This window comes from Myotis myotis, unplaced genomic scaffold (genome assembly GCF_014108235.1).
Source record: "Myotis myotis isolate mMyoMyo1 unplaced genomic scaffold, mMyoMyo1.p scaffold_m19_p_19, whole genome shotgun sequence".
NCBI lineage: Eukaryota > Metazoa > Chordata > Mammalia > Chiroptera > Vespertilionidae > Myotis > Myotis myotis.
The window spans coordinates 29,424,075-29,445,138 of NW_023416323.1; the positions used below are offsets into that span (position 1 = coordinate 29,424,075).

The 21,064-nt window shown below is 34.7% G+C and overlaps 1 protein-coding gene across 17 annotated transcripts in view; it reads right to left on the reverse strand.

Annotated features, from left to right (window-relative positions):
• The window catches only part of NFAT5 (nuclear factor of activated T cells 5), a 121,505-nt gene that overhangs the window by 58,843 nt on the left and 41,598 nt on the right, over nt 1-21,064 (reverse strand). For 6 of the 17 annotated variants that reach the window (XR_004973629.1, XM_036346128.1, XM_036346127.1 and 3 more), the window contains one exon: nt 9,203-9,328. Coding sequence is in view for 6 of the 17 variants with exons in the window: in XM_036346128.1 (XP_036202021.1) it covers nt 9,203-9,328 (126 nt within the window). In the remaining 11 variants the exon portion in view is untranslated. Of the gene's footprint in view, nt 1-642; nt 2,059-5,843; nt 6,567-6,850; nt 6,930-9,202; nt 9,333-12,377; nt 12,397-21,064 lie in introns of those variants that run through there. The other 11 variants (XM_036346140.1, XM_036346139.1, XM_036346135.1 and 8 more) reach the window with 7 other exon arrangements.

Sequence of the window (21,064 nt, forward strand, 5' to 3'; positions counted from 1 at the left end):
GCACATATATTTTATAGCTTTTCAAAATTAGTGCAAAAATCAGTCGAGTTTCTTAAGAAAGCCATTAAACCAAAAGCCATAAAATTTACAAGTGTGTTAAGTGAATCAATAGTGGAACAGAAGAGGAGCAAACTATTGACTGCTCAGAAAATAATCATAAAAAACAACACAGGATGTTTACAAACAATTTCTGGTCTAAAACATTGACTGTTCAACCTTAGTTATTGTTTTTAAGTATTTCATTTTTCTTATTGGTAACAATACCTTCAGATTTAAAATCTATCTTGTTTGATGAAAGTCACCAGATAACAAGGATATATTTTCACATCAAAAAAGAAGATATTGAGAGGAAAAAATATAAGGCCAACATTCATGTTGCCAAGAATTGAAAAATCTAGGACACACAAAGTGGCTGCAAACCTGCTTTGTCAACACCTTACATGCCAACCTTCGTTTTCTACTTTTCTTCTTTTCCTTATAGTATTAATGTAAAGTTTAAAACTTTACCAAATATTTTCGTTTCAATCAGTATCAATCCACTATTTAGAAGAAAAAAAACAACAAACAAAAAAAAAGAAAGGAAGGAAGGAAGAAAGGAAGGAAGAAAGAAAGACAGACTTATGAGTAAGTCTGAAAACCGACCTATACCCTGGGTGAGATTGGATGGGTTAAGTGTCTCTGGCACTATTTGTCTTCACTATTGACAGACACTGTCACACAACCCACCACACGATGCCTGTCTCTGAATGGCGAAGCTAGAATGCAAGTTAAGTGTATTAATAGAAAAAACAACTAGCATCCCAGCATATAAAATAAGCAATCCAGATTACTTTACCAAAAACCCCCCAAAAAAACAAAACCAAAAATTTTAGGATCGATTATTTAATTTATATGTTTAAAACATTTCAATTTCCCATTTGTACTTTTTCCACCCAACATAAGCTTACATGCTACAATAAGCAATGTTTTAAAACAAATGTTTAAAAACATTAATTTTTTCACATCCAAATAAATGCAAATGGTGAAATTTCTTACCCAGAATTTTTGTTTACTCATATTCACCAAATTGTTCTCCTATTTACTAATGCAATCTAATCCATAAGCCAGAATGTTCTCTCATAGGTGTTTTTACTCTGTACCTTCACCCAAATTCCCTTAAAGAGTGTTAGAGGATACACTCAAACAATAAGTATTTATATTTTAGCAGCAAAAGAATCTTTTCATCCCTCAGGTCAACTTCCACATACTTTCTCATTCCTCCTCAAAAAGGTTACCAATTTACACTTTTAAATTAGATATGCTTCTGTGCATCACATGTCTGAATCTGGAAACTCTATTTAAAAAAATAATTAGCACTATTGCTGAAGGTGAAAAGTTTGTTACTGATTTATTGGAGATCATTTTTTTCTTCCCCAGTCCATCAAACTGCCAGTCAGGGTTCTAATATGACATATAATACTGGTAAATACTCTCCCATTTTTAACCTGAATTCTCCTAAAATAATTATTTTTGTCAGTATCATTAATATATTCACAGAATATTTATTAAAGACATTTTCCTGAAAAATGCTTACAAATATTTTAAGTGTCCTGACATTTAGAGCAATGTTTTAAATATATCTTTTGTCAAAGTAGCTAAGCACAATGTAAAATATATATTAGGTTCACATTATAGAATTAAATCCCCTCCTACTGGGACAGAAAGATGTTTTCTATCATCTAGTGATTTAAGTAACATCACTGGTTAACATTGGGTGAAAAGACTAAAGCCTAGAAAGAATCCTCTACCTCAAAATACTGAAAAACAAAAGAATGATTAAGAATCTTTGAACAGAATGATTAAGAATCTCTGAACAGTTTTAGAATGCTATTCCATAGAGGCAGGTAATATGAAATGTGCTTATTTAATCAGAAACTGAATAAATCACAATATTTATACAAGTTATATAAATAATTATTCTAGCTAATAACTAAATTTATTACATTGTCAAAGACCTTAGGAAGTACAAGTTAAAAAAAAGGAACAACTTTGTACCACTTGGAAGGTATTGTTATTTTAAGACAAAACAAAGATTATCACTACATTAAACAAATAAAAACTGGAAAAAGTTCTGAGAGATACTATTTGAAGATCATTTTAATGTTTTATCATATAGTGCATTTTAAAAGTTTATAAATAATAAAGGTATTCCTGCCAACACTAGTTCAATGTGTTTACATTTCTTTTTTTAGGTGACCAAAAAGGGAAAAGAAAACAGTATTTATATTACTAAAATCTTCTAATTTTATTAACCAATCAGGTTTTACAACTGAGTCTAGATTACAGTGTGAATTAGATCCAATTGTCGACAAAATAGTGTAGGCAAAAAAAAAACAAAACAGATGTCATAAAATGCTCTACCAGAAGTTTTGATAACTGATCAAATTTATTATTTGATTAAAAAAAGTGGGAAAAGAATTCTAGGAAGGACTCTTAGTCAACTTTACAGAATCATCTTTTTGGGAACTGTTTTCTTTATGACTCATCCTCTATCAATGTTCCTTTTACATACAAAGGTTCCCATTGAGAGAGTGTCAATGTAAAAGAATAAGTCAGAAAATAAATCCCATGTCCATGTGTGTGGCTATATCTTGACTGATATGCAAAACTTCAAAATAAAGTAAAAAAACAGACTGGGTGAGAATGGAAAGAAAGAAGCAAAATAAGGTTAAAGAAAACCTTCTACATATAAAAGCCTAAAATGCAAATTGTCCCCACGGGAGTTTGACAGGGAGACCCGATCGCTCGCTGTGACGTGCGCTGACTACCAGGGGGTGGCGCAGAATGAAGGAAGGCCCTGGCCAGCAGCCAGCAACTGGGAAAGGGAGGCCCTGGCCGGCAGCTGAAAGGCCCCCATCAGCCCTGACCACCAGCCAGGTCTTGGGACCTACTCTTGCACGAATTTCGTGAACCGGGCCTCTAGTATTATAAAAATAAGATCTTTGCTCACACTAATTTTATTTCATATGTTCAAAACACAAATAAAACTAAAACTATAATATGTGGGTATGTGTTGTTGTTTTTTCAAACTAGAATGTGGCCATATGGATCAGGCATGTTGTGGTGCTTTCTCACTCATTTTCTGATTTAATTTCATTGACAATACCTTGTTATGAAGGAGTGATAGGGGAAGAATGAATTTTACGTCAGTGGGCTAAAGAACACTGCCAATGAAAATATACTTGGCTTATGGGGGAAAAAGTCATCATGTATCTACTTTAGGTATGCCACACCTTTGTTACTTTTAAAGAGCACTGGCCATTTTGACTATGTTAATCAACTGCCACCAGGTGTTTTTTTGTTTGTTTGTTTTTTAATTATTTTATTTTCTGACAAGGACACATGTAATACCTTAATCAAACCAGGTGTTTTTTTAAATTATGAAATATTTAAAACTAAACACCAATGTACTCTCTGTTCATATTTAACAAATGATAACAATTTTACTATGCATGATTTTACTTTAAGAGAAAAAAAGTCACAAAAACTTTTTGTTGTTTCCTATCCTAATATATTCCTTTCACTCCTGTCCCAGCTGGGGTGTTATTTATACAACTTTATTAGTATTATTTATACAACTAATTGTTACAAAACAATTAGTTATGGCAGTGATTTTCAACCGGTGTGCCCTAAGAATTTTTAAAACATGTGATTTCTATTTAGTCAGGCACTGACCTCTTTTCCCTTAGATTGCAAAAAAAAAAAAAAAGACAACAGCCAACACAACAATAGCCATTAATGTCTTATATTCAACCATAAATATATAGGTCATATAATAGAGTTGCATTTTACTGGTCATGTTGCATAATAAGGCTGTGTCTGATTGGTTTATTCTTGGTACCAGAAATCCTTATACACAAGTATAGGCACCTGATATTTTAAAAAGTCACTTTGGAGCAAAAAAGGGTAGGTAATTACTATTAATATTATTATTTCTCTATAAATCAATGAAAATTATACTTATGTTTTGTCAGATTGGCAAAAATATATTTTTGGTGTGCCGCAGAATTTTAGTAATTAGTTTATTTCTGCAACGAGATGAAAAAAGTTGAAAATCGCCAAGTTATGACAATACTTTTTCTACTGATATTATCAATATTATTTGTGATATAAAAGATAAGCCCACTTCTGTTCATTAATAATGTAAAATTGTATAAAACACATAAAAATAAGAGATTGTGTCAATTTTATATATGCACTTGCCTTTGAATAGTTGAGAATCTGTGAACAGTTTTAAAATAGACTCAGGTAGTATAAAAATGTGCTTATTCTGAGACTGAATAAATCTCAATTTTTATAAGTTATTGCTAAAAATTGAGAATAAAAAGGGAAAATGTACTTTTTGTTAATTAAAATTTATAATATGGATAGTCTCCTGAATTGGTAGTTGTTTCTCAATTAACTGTTATGACTTAAGTTTGCTTATGCTTTTCATCCTAATAAGTCAGATGTTAGCATAAATTTACACATACATAGATATTTCCATACGTATAAATGTATGTATTTAGATTTACTATGTAATTTTAGTAAAAAGACAGAATTTTTAAACCTAGTTTCAACATGTTTGTAACTAGGATCTGACTTTCTTCTGGAAATGGTTCAGTTTTCTAGAAAAAGTAGAAATGGCCATATGGAATAACTAAGATTTTAGCTCACAACATCAATACATAGGTTACATAGGTGGATTACCTTTCTTGTCAATAGGCTTTGGATGTAATTTTAGGAATAGTATACTACATAAATGGCCAAAATTCTGAAATATGCTAACCTATTAACCCAGGAGAGAAATCACAGGGTAATTTACTCCTCAAATTATTCAAGAAAATCTAAATTATAATAAATTCAAAAGGCTATATAATCCTGTTGTGGTGAATCACTTCTATTAAAAATTAATACTCTTCTAGAAAGCATATTCCCATTTTATAGATCCTGAAACTTGCAGAGGGGGTATAGTTTTTTCAACTCAATATCCTACACACTGCCTTCCAGGATCTTGTGTTTCCTTAATTGAAGTTAGAGAACACAATGTTAAATTCTCTAAAGAACAATGGCAAAGAGAAAAGAACATAGAACCCAATAAGAAGAGCAGGTGCTTGGAAAGATTGAGATATGATAATATGCAAGTTGCATGATATAATTCCTATCACACAGTAAGAACTAAAAAATGACACCTTATATTTTTTTCACCTCAATTTTGTATAGCTTTGCTGTTATGGATACTTTAGAAATTCCTAAAATTTTAATTTAGGTGATTAAGATGTCTGAAATGAATTAAAGCATAGCTGTTCTTTGATTACGAACATTAATTTAGTTCTTTAGCATGTTCTCTTACAGTGTAAATAGCACTCAATTAAGTTCTCTCAGTATAGAAAATATCTGTTAGGTATTTGAGATTTACTAATTGCTGTGTCATAGAATTCAAAGCACCATGTAATAAATCTCTTTTAACAGGAAAGTTTATTATATGGATCACTCCATTTAAGTTATTAATTTAAATTAAAATGCTAAACATCTCCAGTGATCCAATTGGTGGAAATATTCAACAGAGATTTGTATTGTACATGATTTATGAGTGTATATACCTACACATGTTAAAACTGCTACAAACTATTAGTGCACTGAGAATATATTACTTGTAAAAAGAGTACATATATATAATTATTAAAAGTAAAATAACAACTTTATGAAAATAACAAAAGAATTACTAACTAGATATTCTTAAGATATATAAATTAAATTATAAAATGTGTGGTTTGATTAATTCATTTTCAATTAAAATAAAACATTTTTAAAGAAACAGTTACCTTAGCAAAGTCATATTTTATGTTATATCCCCAAATGAAGACAAATAAAGTGTAGAACAAGAAAATAATTTAATTTCTCTAGATGATCAAAGTTGATTGTCAACTTCTGTCAAAGAATTTTACACAAATTAAGTGAATCTAAGGATAAAAACTATAAACATATAAGTAGATTAAAATACTTTTAATTGGTATATGTACTATATCTCAATACAGCTGTTATTTAAGAAAAATACCTGCCACATCTCTTTTCAAAAACCCCAAATTCTGGTGTAACTGATTTATTTCTCCTAAATACTTAATTTTAGTTCTTTATACTATAGGAATCACACACACACACACACACACACACACACACACACACACAAGAATACTTTCACAATTTACATTTCTTCTTGATTAATTTTGCCAAAAAATAGCATCAATTCATTTGGATAACTTTTTTTGTATTAGAAAAATGGCCTCTCTCTTAACTACTAAGAATCTACAATAATACTATATTCATAAAGTCTGCATTTCTAAAACTTTTATTCATTCACATATCGAACTTCAAACTCTTAACTACCTTTTTGGAGGGACAAAAACAGAGGTCTTTAAAAAAATGGTGAGAAGTACAAATTTCAGACTGGTGGTTCTCCACTACACCTCCCAAATTTTGACACCTGATCCCATGCAGAGGGGAGGACTTATGGAGGAAAAGTAAGTCCTCTTTCCCCCACTCTCAACCCCTGGGACTTACCGGATAAAAGATGTTATTGTTGGGAGCATGTAAAAGTAGAACTAGTGTAGAGGCAAAAAAAGATTTGAAAGACACTTTTATCCAATATTCTGGATTGTGGATTAGCAGCACCATGTTTACTCATTCCTTCAGTAATATGTAAAGGAAAAATATCTAGTTTGGTGAATGTGAGAAACACATTTTAATAATTAAATAATAAAGAATGTACATGAACACCTACACGCCCAGCCTCTAAATTTCAAAATTGATTTAAAACTTGCAAAACACAAACCTTTATGGCAGAACTAGAAGTCTGTTCCCACCAGGCCCTCATAACTGATAGCAGCCAATCCGGCTCCTTCAAAACTCTGAAGAATTAACTACATCAAGAGTCATCATTTTTATGCATTTCATACTTAAACAGCAAATGCTATAGATTAAAAAGTAAAACTCACAGAAGTCTAAATTAATGTGCCTTTCCCAAGAAATTTAGTATTTTGGCCAGAAAATACTGAGTAACTGGTAATTTACTCTAAATCTCTCTCTTTGACAGTTATGTCACTGAGGATATTATTAGGTCAAATATAAAAGGCAAGTTCAATAATATATACAAATTAATCTCCCTACAATAATTATTTTGTAATTTAAATTCTCTTATCTATAATGTTATATGACAAAGACTTTATTCTACCAATAAGACATTAGAATCCTAGAATAAGACTACGTTGGTTACTAAAACTAAATTTATGTTTTAGAAATTACAAATGACTTGGTTTTAGATCACAGAAACTTTCTGTGTGTGAATATAAGAAAACTGTCAAGGTTACGTCCTTACTCTTCACCATCATTAAAAACTTAATAACTTCTCAATCTAATAAAAATGTATTACTTCGGAATACTTCCTGGGTTAATTCTCTTATTTTCAGGATTTTTCAACTAATAGCTTTCAATCTAATTTATCTGGAAAGGATTTTCTCAAATATGTGGAGAGAGGGACAGGGGGGGAAGAAAAGATCAACATTCCATTAGTGACCCAAATTCAAGAACTTTCAATATTTATATATAAAACTTCTGAAATTCAGTTTGATATTGTTTAAAAGGCAATGTTGTTCTTTTCCAAATCCTAATTAACATTTTTTCAGCTTTTAAAAGGAACTGGATCTACTGTCAACTCATGTTTAAAAGCACAGAAGAAACAGACTTTTAGTTCTATTCAGATTCAACATATCTTTAAAAAACAACCTCAAAAGATACAAAAGAAATCAGTTAGTCAATATCTACCTGTGGACTTAAAGTGAAATATTTCATTAAAAACTCTTTTTTCATATTTCATTGTCTTATATAAATTTTAAACTAGTTTAAACTTTAAATTCCAGAAAAGATATTCAGGGACATTTTAGAACCCAGTGGATATAAAGTGAAACCAGGTCATCTCACCAATTTCATTACTAAAACGTTCACAATTAAATCCACAGTATCTGTTAGAAATGTCTGGCAACACATGAACAGTGAGCAGAGCTGATAAATTTGCCATGTTTAATGTTTTCCGGCCCTCAACTAGGAAAGCAGCAAACTGCACTGTACAGCTAAGGGGAAAGATTGATACACAAGGCTAATGGTACATAAGTTAACACATACAAGAAAAATATCTGAAGTTCTACTATAGTACCAATACCCTCATTTAAATAACAACCTTTCGCTTCACTGTTCTTTTGAAACAAAAAGAATTTACTGAAAATAATGTTCTGATGGACTTTAAGAACCACTTGAAAAGGCGAGAGGTACCATATTAGACAAGAAACCTCTAACGAGTAGGACAGATAAAACTTCAGAGTCTGTAATATTTTCCCTTTTTTTAAACAAACCACACTTAGCAGTCTATAAACCCAACTAAAAGAAAAACACAGTTGGGCAATCTAATTTTTTTAAAGCATTCATATTAATTTATGACTAATCAAGACTTTTTTCTGTTAGCTTGTCTTTTTTTAATTCTAATTTGATCAAAATTTGAACCAGCTTTATATAATCTGATTATATAATTATAAAGTGTATGATTTGAGAGCTGAGTAAAAATAGGTTTGATAAACTTTTAAACACTAATTTCCACATTTTAAATTGATATAAAAATGACTTTATATAAATATTACATTCAAATCTTCCATTACTTTCAACAGAATTTAAAATAAAGCCACATGTTTTCAAATGTAGGGAACAGGTTACAGTAATGTGTTACAAACAGAAAAGAGACTTGAGTGCTTGAGTCCTTTTCAAATTATACAAAGTAAAGTATTTTTTCCTTTTTTTAAAGCAAATTAAAAAAATAATTTTAAAATATAATTTAACAAATGTAATGTTCCATTCATGGCTTGGTATTTAACCTATGTGCAGTCAACAAAACTCATTTCCATAATTGAACACAAGGTCCATTCTAGGAGATGGCACTAATAAATGTGCCAATGTGAAATTTTAAGAAATAATAATTATATCAATAAAATTATATTGAAAAATTTTAAAGTACATATTTTAAAACCTTCTAAAAGAAAGCCTCAAATCACACTCTTTTTTATATAAACTTTACCAGCACTGTTCATGTTGGCCAGATTATACCCTAGTTTTCTTTAATAAAGTAAAATGAAATGCATACCAGCAGCAACTACAGCTGGAGGAGGCGAGCCTGCCTCACCACCACTTGTTTGACTCATTGATGCTACAGTTGTTTCTCTAGATGGAGGTAACTGTAACTCCTTTGGGAGAAGATCATAGACAGATTCTGTGGGGGGGAGGGGGGGAGAAAATATTTTGAAAAGAGTATAAGTCAACCTAATAACTAAGCACAAATATGTCTTTTACACATGAGAACTGTATTATTTACATACTAATATTTACATACACATACAAACACACACAACTCCATAAAATTACTGTTGTAAAAAATTACTAGCAAATATTTTTCTTTTATTATATAATATTATTGAACAGAAGAATAATTTTTCCATTAGTTCTACCACCTGTTTTCTTCTTGGTTTTATCCTTTATGCTAAAGCTGATCTTGAGAAAAGTTATGAAATTTTAAAGCTGCATAAAACTAGAGAGAATAGAAGGTCAAATAACTCAAGATGTTCCAATATCTCTTTGTATAATAATGAGTGTAACTACCATCTTTCATATATTGAGATAGCTATATTAGATAGTATATTGGTTTTAAGATGCCTTCTCCAATTAGACCATTAGTCTAGTGCTGCTCTTTTACATAGCACTTTTTAGCAAATATTTTTTAAAAAATATATTTTATTCATTTTTTACAGAGAGGAAGGGAGAGGGATAGAGAGTTAAAAACATCAATGAGAGAGAAACATCGATCAGCTGCCTCCTGCACACTCCCTACTGAGGATGTGCCCACAACCAAGGTACATGCTCTTGACCGGAATCGAACCTGGGACCCTTCAGTCCGTAGGCTGATGCTCTATCCACTGAGCCAAACTGGTTAGGGCTTTAGCAAATATTTTAATTTGCTATCATAATGCATTTTTCTTTCCTAATGAAGCTAAAAAAAATGAATGACATGGCTCAAGGAAATAATTCTTACTCTGAGAAATCTCCAACTTTAGAAAGGTATAAATATATAATACTCTTAAAACAGAAAGCAATATTGCCTATATTAGATTATGATTGCTTTTATATCCAAGATTAAAGAATATTCTCTTTTTTTTCCTTTTTTTTTAATCCTCACCTGAGGATAGTTTCCCATTGATTTTTAGAGAGAGTGGAAGGGAGGGGGAGACACAGAAAGAGAGAAACATCGATGTGAGACAGACATATCAATTGGTTGCCTCCCACACATGCTCCGGGCCAGGGATCGAGCCTGCAACAGAGGTATGTGCCCTTGCCAGGAATCAAACCCACGACCTTTCAGTTCATGGGCCGATGTTCTTGCACTGAGCCAAACGTATTTTTTTTAAAGATGTTTTTATTGATTTTATTTTTTTAATCCTTATTATTGAAATTATTATATCTGTCCCCCGTTCCCCCTCCATTTACTTCTTCTAACCCACCCCGCCCCCTGTTTCTATTTATTTTAGAGAGTGAGAGAAGAAAGAGGGGAAGGGAGAAGGAGAGAGAGGAAAATCGATGAGAGAGAACCATAAGCTGCCTCCTGCACACCCCCTACTGGGGATCGAGTTAGCAACCTGGGCATGTGCCCTGACTGGGAATCAAACCAATGACCTCTAGGTGCATAGGATGATACTCAACCAACTGAGCCACACCGGCCAGGCAAGAATATTATTTCTTTACAATGTATTTAATAATACTATAATTATTAATAAAATTAAATTTATATCTACTATTTAATAAATTACTTTATAATTATTATTATATCATTTTGGGACAGAAAGATATCCCAACATATCCTCTAAAGATAGTAGAATCAATGTTGGAAGAACCTCAAAAAAACAATTAGAATCATATACCCAGTTTCCAAAGAACCAAGGCACAGAGGTAAAGGGACTTATCTAATATTCCATGAAACCTAACATTCCAACAATTAAAGAAGGTTATTAGTTATTTATTAATTATTTATATCAGTGATTAAAATACCACAGGTAACCAAATAAGACATTTTGGCCTTGGTAACAAACAATACTTTTCGTTAACTGATTACTGAATTCATAAATACTTTGATCCTGCCAGTTAACCATTAAAGTATATATGTTAACTTTGATGTGGATAGGGATAAGGAAGAATGTTGTGAAGGAAGCTAAAATTAGAAGTTATACTATTAAATGATCTTCATTTACAGTAAGGAATCTATTTAGCCCTCACTAGTGGCTCGTTTGGAGCATCGTCCCATAGACCGAAAAGGCTGAGGGTTCTATTCCTGATCAGAGCACATACCTAGTTTGCAGGTTCCATCACTGGTAGGGGTACGTAAAGGATGCAACCAATTGATATCCCTTTCTCTCTCTCTCTCTTTTTTTTTTTTTTCTCTCTCTCTCTCAAATTAATAAAAACATATTCTTTTAAACAAAAGGATTAAAGAAAGAATCAATTTAAAAGTTTCTTTTGAAAAACTCTATTACATAACTTGTAATTTACATCTTTAAAACATTTGGCAAATTCGACATCTGCCTAACTATAATATGCTCTAACTGAAAAGTTTCAGTTTGTTAAAATGTTGCTAAAAGCCTTAAGTAAATTATTTCTATCTTTCAAATATAGGCATCACCTTATACCTGTCAGAATGGTTGCCATCAACAATTCACCCAACGGCAAGTGCTGGAAAGGATGTGGAGTATGTATAATCTTATCTATCTTCTATCTTCAATATATATAAAAGGCTAATATGCTAAGTGTCCATCTGACTGGTAGAAATGACGCACACTGACCACCAGGGAGCAGACACTCAATGCAGGAGCTGCCGTGACGTGCACTGGCCATTTACAGATCTAAAACAAAATCTACAAAAATGTATATGGAATCAAAAAAGACCCCAAGTAGTTGCAGCAATCTTGAGAAAGAAAACCAAGATAATAGTAGATATCAAGTTATACTACTAAGCCACTGTAATCAAAACAGCCTAGTACTGGCACAAGAACAGGCATATAGATCAATGAAACAGAACAGAGAACTCAGAAATCAACCAAGCCATTATGCTCAACTAATATTTGACAAAGGAAGCAAGAGCATACAATGGAGTAAAGACAGTCTCTTCAATAAATGGTGTTGGGAAAACTGAACAGGTACATGCAAAAGAAAATGAAACTAGGCCACCAACTTATACCATACACAAGAATAAATTCAAAATGGATAAAAGACTTAACTGTAAGTCATGAAGCCATAAAAATCCGAGAAGAAACCACAGGCAGCAAAATCTCAGACATCTCTCATAGCAATATGTTCGCCAATACATCTCCTAGGGCAAAGGAAACTAAGGAGAAAATGGAACTACATCAAAATAAAAAGCTTCTGCACAGCAAAAGAAACCAACAACAAAATGAAAAGGGAGGCTCTAGCCAGTTTGGCTCAATGGATAGAGCGTCAGCCTGCACACTAAAGGGTCCCAGGTTCGATTCCAGTCAAGGGCACATGTCCGGGTTGCGGGCTTGATCCCCAGTGTGGAGCTTGCAGGAGGCAACCGATCAATGATTCTCTCTCATCGATGTTTCTCTCTCTCTCTCTCTCTCTCTCTCTCTCTCTCTCTCTCTCCCTCTCTCTCTCTCTCTCCCCCCCCCCCTCCCTCCCTCCCTGAAATCAATAAAAATATTTTTAAAAATACGAAAAGGGAGCTCACTGTAGAGGAGGACATATTTGCCAATGATGCATCTGATAAGGGGTTAATTTCCAAAATATATAAGGAACTCATACAACCTAACAAAAGGACAAACAATCCAATTTAAAAGAATGGGCAAAGGACCTAAATAGACACTTCTCCAAAGTCAGCATACAGATGGCCAAGACACATATAAAAAAAAAAATGCTCAAAGTTACTGATCATTACAGAGTATGCAAATTAAAACAACAATGAGGTATCACCTCATATCTGTCAGAATGGCTACTATCAACAAATCAACAAATGACAAGTGCTGGCAAGGATGTCTGGAGAGGATGCGGAGAAAAGGGAACCCTAGTACACTGCTAGTGGGAATGCAGACAGGTACAGCCACTATGGAAAACAGTATGGAGTTTCCTCAAAAAAAAAAAAAAAAAAAAAGGAACTGCCATTTGACCTAGTGATCCCACTTCTAGGAATATATCCTAAGAATCCCAAAACACCAGTCAGAAAGAATGTATGCACCCATATGTTCATAGCAGATCAATTTACAATAGCTAAGATCTAGAAACAGCCCAAGTGTCCATTAGTACATGAGTGGGTAAAAAAAGCTGTGGTGCATCTGCATCATGGAATACTATGCAACAGTAGAAAAGAAGGATCTCTTACCCTTTGAGACAGCATGGAGGGGCCTGGAGAGTATTATGCTAAGCAAATAAGCCAGTCAGAGAAAGACAAGTGTCATATGTGGAATCTAATGAACAAAACAAACTGATGAACAAAATAGATCCAGAGACACAGAGGCAAGGAACAGACTGATGAATCTCAGAGAGAAGGCGGGGTGGGTGGGGAGAGATCAACCAAAGAACTTACATGCATAACCCATGGAAACAGAAAATAGTGCGGTGAAGGCCTGGGGGAGGGGGGACAGTAGGGTAGAGGGGTGAAATGGGGGAAAAGGGGGATATCTGTAATACTTTCAACAATAAAATAAATTTTTTAAAAATTTAGAAATGATTTTACTTTTGTTTTCTAAGGAACTCTGTCATCAGTTTGCCAGGACTGATTAACTTTTGTCTTATATATTTTTTTCTATTAATGTTGCTAATAATTTGTGCAATAATAATGTTCAATTAACTTAATGGTTCATCATGCATTTTAGTTGACCAAAATCCCAATACAACTGCTTAAGTATGCATATAGTAGAATCAAGGCAAGTGTGCTATAATAAACAACTCTTACATAAGTTATTAACATAAGTGTACGATAAAATAAATTAGGCAAAAAGGGGGAATAACTCAGAAGAACAAGAATTTGCCTAATGTTGGGACAATAATGCAGAGCCCAGGGCAATTAGGGAGAAGGAAAAAATGGAGGAATGAAACCATTTTCAGATATTGAAAGCAAACTTAATACCAGTGTTGGGTGGGAAGGTGAACAGTGTAAAAATGGGCTGACTGGCTGGCTTATTTGTTTGCTCATCAGTAAGCTCTAATTGATTAATTTATGTCACTTATTATTTCTGGGTCAACTTGGTCCTTTATTCGTCAACGCTGGTTATGAGGGGGTGAGAGTCTCACTATGCTGCATCAAGCTCAAAGTTAACAGAACTTTGAGGGCACAAGGCAGTGAAAAAGAAGGAAAAAATAGGTAACTTAATAGTACAGATTTCCACCCCCACTTCTCATTAGGGAACTCTGTTCCCTAATTGCTGATCACCCAATTCCCATTCTCTACTGCTTCATGCTACATATTGTTCAGTTCCAGGAAAAGAGAAAAAGACTTCAAACCCCCATGCCATGCATGTTCCCTCACTTTCCCCCAGAAGAGTCAGGGAGATAAAACAACAAAAAAATTGAAGGAAGAAATGCATGCTTTTCATGTTCTCATAAAAGTAACAACATTAATAAATATAATTACAACTGCCATTTATTAAGCATTTGGGGTCAGGTGGCAGGCATTTATGCAAAGTTCATTAAGTCAATCTCAAGATAATTCTGTGAGGTAGATTTTACCAATAAAGAATTTGAGAGGAGCCGAAACCGGTTTGGCTCAGTGGATAGAGCATTGTCCTGTGGACTGAAAGGTCCCAGGTTCGATTCCGGTCAAGGGCATGTACTTGGGTTGCGGGCAATCCCCAGTGGGGGATGTGCAGGAGGCGGCTGATAGATGTTTCTCTCTCATCGATGTTTCTGACTCTCTATCTCTCTCCCTTCCTCTCTGTAAAAAAATCAATAAAATATATTAAAAAAAAAAAAAAAGAATTTGAGAGGAAACCAAGATGGCAGCATAGGTAAACATCAGAAATTGCTGCCTCGCACAACCACTTCAAAAATACAACGAAAAGACAAAACGGACATCATCCAGAACCACAGGAAGGCTGGCTGAGTGGAAATTCTACAACTAGAAGGAAAGAGAAAAGCACACTAAGACTCAGAGGAGGTGCGGAAGTAAAGTGCAGAGGTACGGAGGTGCACGTGGAAAGGACTGGCAACTGAGGACACGGTTGTCTTTTTCAATCAGGAGGGAGACACAAGCTCCCGACAGCCCTGGACTCCAGTTCTGGGCAAGTCTCTGGGGACCCAGACTCATACAGGGAGAAACTGGACTGTCTGGCAGCAGGTGGAACTCGAGGGCGGCTTTCTCTCAGAGGTGCTTGCAGCGATTACCGCAGGACACTGAGGCCCGGAGCCTCTTAGGGAAGGGCTGAGGATCAGCCATAGCTGTTTGCTCTGCCCTGTTGATTCCCTGAGACCCCGCCCCACCCAAGTTGTGTGCAGAGGCTTTTGCATATGAATGGCCTGGCCCTCTGCAATCTAAAATTACCCAACAAACTGCAGCTGGGTCAGAGAGACCCAGAACATCCAAAAGAAGGCCCAAGGCCCCACAGCAGCTTGCATTGCTTCACAGCTGGGCCTCATCTGGGCACCTCCAAACCCCAAACAAAGAAGAGGAATCTGCAGATCTCTCCATAGCTCCTGCTGGATAGCCTCAGGCAGAGGCTAAATTAGCACCTCCTTAGGGATCCAAGAGCCAATGTTCCCAGTGGTCAGAGAGGGACCATCCAGATTACAATTCCTCAGATCCATAAGGGACACACTCAGGGGGAAGACTCAGTGAGCACCAAAGCCCCACTGAAACAAGTACAGCCAATTGGCCTGGAGATCAACTCCTCCCAGTGATACCTACAACAATCAAGGCTTAACTACAATAAGACTATGCACAAAGCCCACAAAGGGATGCACCAAGAGTGTCCACTTCAGGTATTTGGGGAGGCTGAGCCACTGGGCCCTATAGGACACCTAGCACAGAAAGCCACCCTATCAACACAGGGAAGCATAAAAAATGCGGAGACAAAGAAACAGGTCGCAAATGACAGAAATGGAGGAAAGCAAACGACTGGATATCGAGTTCAAAACCACAGTTATAAGGTTTTTCAAGAATTTTCTAGAAACCGCCGATAAATTTAGTGAGACCCTCAAGAAATCCAGTGAGACCCTCGAGGTTATGAAAAAGGACCAACTAGAACTTAAGCATACACTGACTGAAATAAAGAATATTATACAGACTCCCAACAACAGACTAGAGGATTGCAAGAATCAAGTCAATGATTTGAAATACGAAGAAGCAAAAAACACCCAACCAGAAAAGCAAAATGAAAAAAGAATCCAAAAATACGAAGATAGTGTAAGGAGCCTCTGGGACAGCTTCAAGCGAACCAACATCCAAATTATAGGGGTGCCAGAAGAAGAGAGAGAGCAAGATATTGAAAACCTATTTGAAGAAATAATGACAGAAAACTTCCCCTACCTGGTGAAAGAAATAGACTTACAAGTCCAGGAAGCGCAGAGAACCCCAAACAAAAGGAATCCAAAGAGGACCACACCAAGACACATCATAATTACAATGCCAAGAGCAAAAGACAAAGAAAGGATCTTAAAAGCAGCAAGAGAAAAACAGTCAGTTACCTACAAGGCAGTACCCATACGACTGTCAGCTGATTTCTCAACAGAAACTTTGCAGGCCAGAAGGGAGTGGCAAGAAATATTCAAAGTGATGAATGCCAAGAACCTACAACAAAGATTACTTTACCCAGCAAAGCTATCATTCAGAACTGAAGGTCAGATAAAGAGCTTCACAGATAAGGAAAAGCTAAAGGAGTTCATCACCACCAAACCAGTATTACATAAAATGCTGAAAGGTATCCTTTAAGAAGAGAAAGAAGAAGAAAAAGGTAAAGATACAAATTATGAACAACAAATACACATCTATCAACAAGTGAATCTAAAAATCAAGTGAATAAATAATCTGATGAACAGAATAAACTGGTGAATATAATAGAATTAGGGGCATAGAAAGGGAGTGGACTGACTATTCTCGGAGCGGGGGGGGGGTAAGGGGTGTGGGGGGTGCGGGAAGAGACAGGACAAAAATCATACACCTATGGATGAGGACAGTGGGGGGGGGGTAAGGGCAGAAGGTGCGGTGGGAACTGGGTGGAGGGGATCTATGGGGGGGGAAAAAGAGGAACAACTGTAATAATCTGAACAATAAAAATTTAAAAAAAATGAAAATGAAAAAAAAAGAATTTGAGGTTCGAATAATAGTAAAAAATGAAAAACAAATGGGATAAAACAAGGTAATGATAAACATAAAGTTTAGAATAGTGGTTTCCTTTGATGGGGAGATATGGAGATAAGACAGAGGAGCAGAAATAAGTTGGCCTGACAATAGTTTTAGGAATATTCTTTTCACTAAAATATATAATCTAGCGTGGCCAGAATGGCTCAGTGGTTGATAATCGACCTATGAACCAGGAGATATCATGGTTTGATTCCTGGTCAGAGCACAGGCCTGGGGTTGTAGGCTGAATCCCCAGTGGGGATTGTGCAGGAGGCAGCCAATCAATGATTCTCTCTCAGTATTGATTCTGACTCTCTCTCTCCATTCCTCTCTGAAATCAATAAAAATATTTGGGGGGAAAATCAAATCAAATCAATAAATGCAATAAAAATTAAAGTTATACATGGATGGTACATAACCTTACAGAGTTAGTATAAGGCTTAAATAAAATGATATTAAAAAGAACTCTGTAAATTATATTCCCCCCGCCCCTCCACACTCACCATTGTTGACCTGACAGTATTCAATGTTCAAAAGTAAAGACCAAAATTGTGAGAGAGCCCATTTACTTTATGACTTCTCAGAAGACTATTTTATTTACTTTCAGGTAACAAAATAAATAAAAGTTGTACACACCTGTACTACAGACTTAACTCCATGTGGAGATGAACAATGAAAACAGAGAGAGGCTCTGTAAATACGATGTTTCTGTTCAATTGTCAAGCAAGTAGCTAAATGGAAATATCGTGGTATAAAGATGATACTTTGTGTTGGGAATGCTTAAAATCTTAACAGAAAGTGAATTAATGCTCAGCACAGGTGTTATTCAAATAATGAATGCTCCCTGATATAATATGCAAACACTATAATACTAAAAATCCATTTATGAATATTTGTATATTAATTTTTAAATGGGATCTAGCTTTTTTTTTTTTTTTTACTTTAAATGCAAAGCTACTTTAGAACACAAGAGTGTTTTTGTGTGTGTGTGTGTGTGTGTGTGTTTTTTAAAACTTTCAAAGAGTCTTTGCAAATGGTTTGGGAACTAATTGCCTTACTCTTCCATCTCTTATTAACTCTCTAAATAAGCTGGTGAATCCAAAGGCTATGGTTTCACATTAGACATTCTAAAACAAAATGTCTGGCACCTCCACTGTGCCAACATAGTTCTGCACTGAAGAGAGGCAGCATTCACTCTGTTAAAAACACTTCAGGCTTGACAGTCATCATACTTGGCATCTCCACTGGAAAAATGTACTGGCTGCAGGTCTACTGGATATTTGGTTTCGAAAAGGTTATAAAGTCCAAGAATAACTGGTAGGTGATGCTCTGTTTTAACAAAATTTTCTAAGTTTAAGTCAATTCATTTGTTAGCTATCACATACTGTATTTATTTAATCATATCACTTCTTACTGAATGTATATTTTTATTGTTTTCCTAAAACAATCTAGTATCCTAAGATAATTATAAATAATATACAACAGCATAAATTGTATCAACTTGGGGAATAAGAAAAGCAACTTATACAACTATTTGTGTTTATAATTATAACATATAATTATTTACAGGAACATGTTGTATCTCTGAGACTGTCAGAAATGAGTCACTATCAAAAGTAAAATATTATTTTAAAAATGGTGATGGAAAAAATAAAATAAGAAAAGATGTTATTTGAAATAAAAAAAGTCATCATGTGAAGATGCTAGTCTACTACACTATTTTGCAATAACATAAAGTATTATATTTTTTAAAAAAGAAAACTAACTTAGCTCCACAATCATTTTAATATATACATCATATATTTCTTTTTTAAAAATATCTTTTTATTTATTTCAGAGAGGACAGGGAGAGGGATAAAGAGATAGAAACATCAATGAGAGAGAATCATCAATTGGCTGTGCTTCCTGCACACCTTCCACTGGGGAGCCAGCCCGCAACTTGGGTATGTGCCCTGACTAGAAATCGAACCCTGACCTCCTACTTCATAGGTCAACGCTTAGCCACTGAGCCATGCCCAGCTGGGCACATCATATATTTTTCCAAGTAGGTATTACTTTACACTTAAAAAAAACCTCACAATTATTTTCTAAGTAACTTATTAACACTGATAAAATGCCGAACTGAGTATACTACTGAAGTAACCATTCTGATTATCTACATCCTTAATTTATATTATTTTCTGAAGAATTACTTAACACTGTTCTAGAAGGGAAAAGACTTTCAAAATCAGATCTATGACATAAATCACTGAGTAAAACATTTATGGCTTATTTGTAATTTTCAAAGATGTTATAATAATACTTTTACAATAGGGCTGTGAGAACTATAGAGTTCAGACAGAGTCCAAAAGGGGTGAAGAGGCCCCAGGGCTGAGTGTTAGAAGCCTAATGGGGTAAGAAGGGTAAAAATTGTGATGAGGAATGAGATATTCATGTGGTTTCAAAGTACAACTCCACAAAATGCTTACTAATAACAAAGGAGAATCAGGAAGAAGTCTGACAGATACCACCTTACCCAAGTGATCAAAGTGAGCATCATCAATAATGACACAAATCAAAATCGTATGCCATCTAAGAGAATGCAATAAGAATACATTATTATTTCTGTGGTATTTTGGTCAAAGATGCATCATTTGAATGTAATCATGAGGAAGCATACAATCCCAAATGTTAAAAAATATTCCACAAAGTAACTAACTTCTAATCTTCAAAAATATCTGAACCATGAAAGTCCAGAAAAGACCAAGGAACTCCTTCAGACTGAAGGAAACTAATAAAGCATGACAATTAAATAGACATGTAATTCTAAACTGGACCCTTATACTATACTAGAGGCCCATTACATGAAGAGATTTGTGCAATAAGCCTTCCCTTCCCCTGGCTGCCAGCACCGGTTTTCCTCCGGCACCCGACACCCAGGCTTTCACTGCTCCGGCCGGAGCCTTCAGTCTTCGCTCAGCCACTTCGCACCTATGTATTCAAATTAACCACCATATTTGTTGGGATAATTTGCATACTCTCCTGATTGGCTGGTGAGCGTAGCAGAGGGATGGTCAATTTACATGTTTCTCTATTATCAGGTAAGACAAGACATTACCAGAGCAACTGAAGAATCCTAAATGGGGTCTGAGGATTAGATGGGGGGAAAATGTATTGATGTTATTTTTTAAAATTTGGTGGTTATATTGTGATTATGTTGGATAATTTCCTTGTTTGTTAGAAATACATAGTAAAGTATTCAGAGGTGATGGGACATCATGTCAGCAACTTCTTCTAAGATAATTTAGGAAATCTTTGCACTATACTTACAACTGTTTCATAAGTTGGAGAATGTTCCAAAAGTACATAGAGGCACATGTGCACATTTCACTAAAAATGTAATAGTTAATTACTACATAATCCAAAAATTCAGCTCTGTACCTACTAGTTTTATTTTTTTAATTGCAATTTCCTGCTGGGAGCCGGTCCATGCTTGCTGTTTCAAGGGACCTGGCATATATGGCATACTGTTCTTAATATGTCTGCTCACCTTCTTGGCACTATGTTTTTTAACCAAGGTCTCTGAGAAAGGTTGTTTCCCCAGGTAGGGATTTTCCCCTGAAGTTAGGGAGGGAA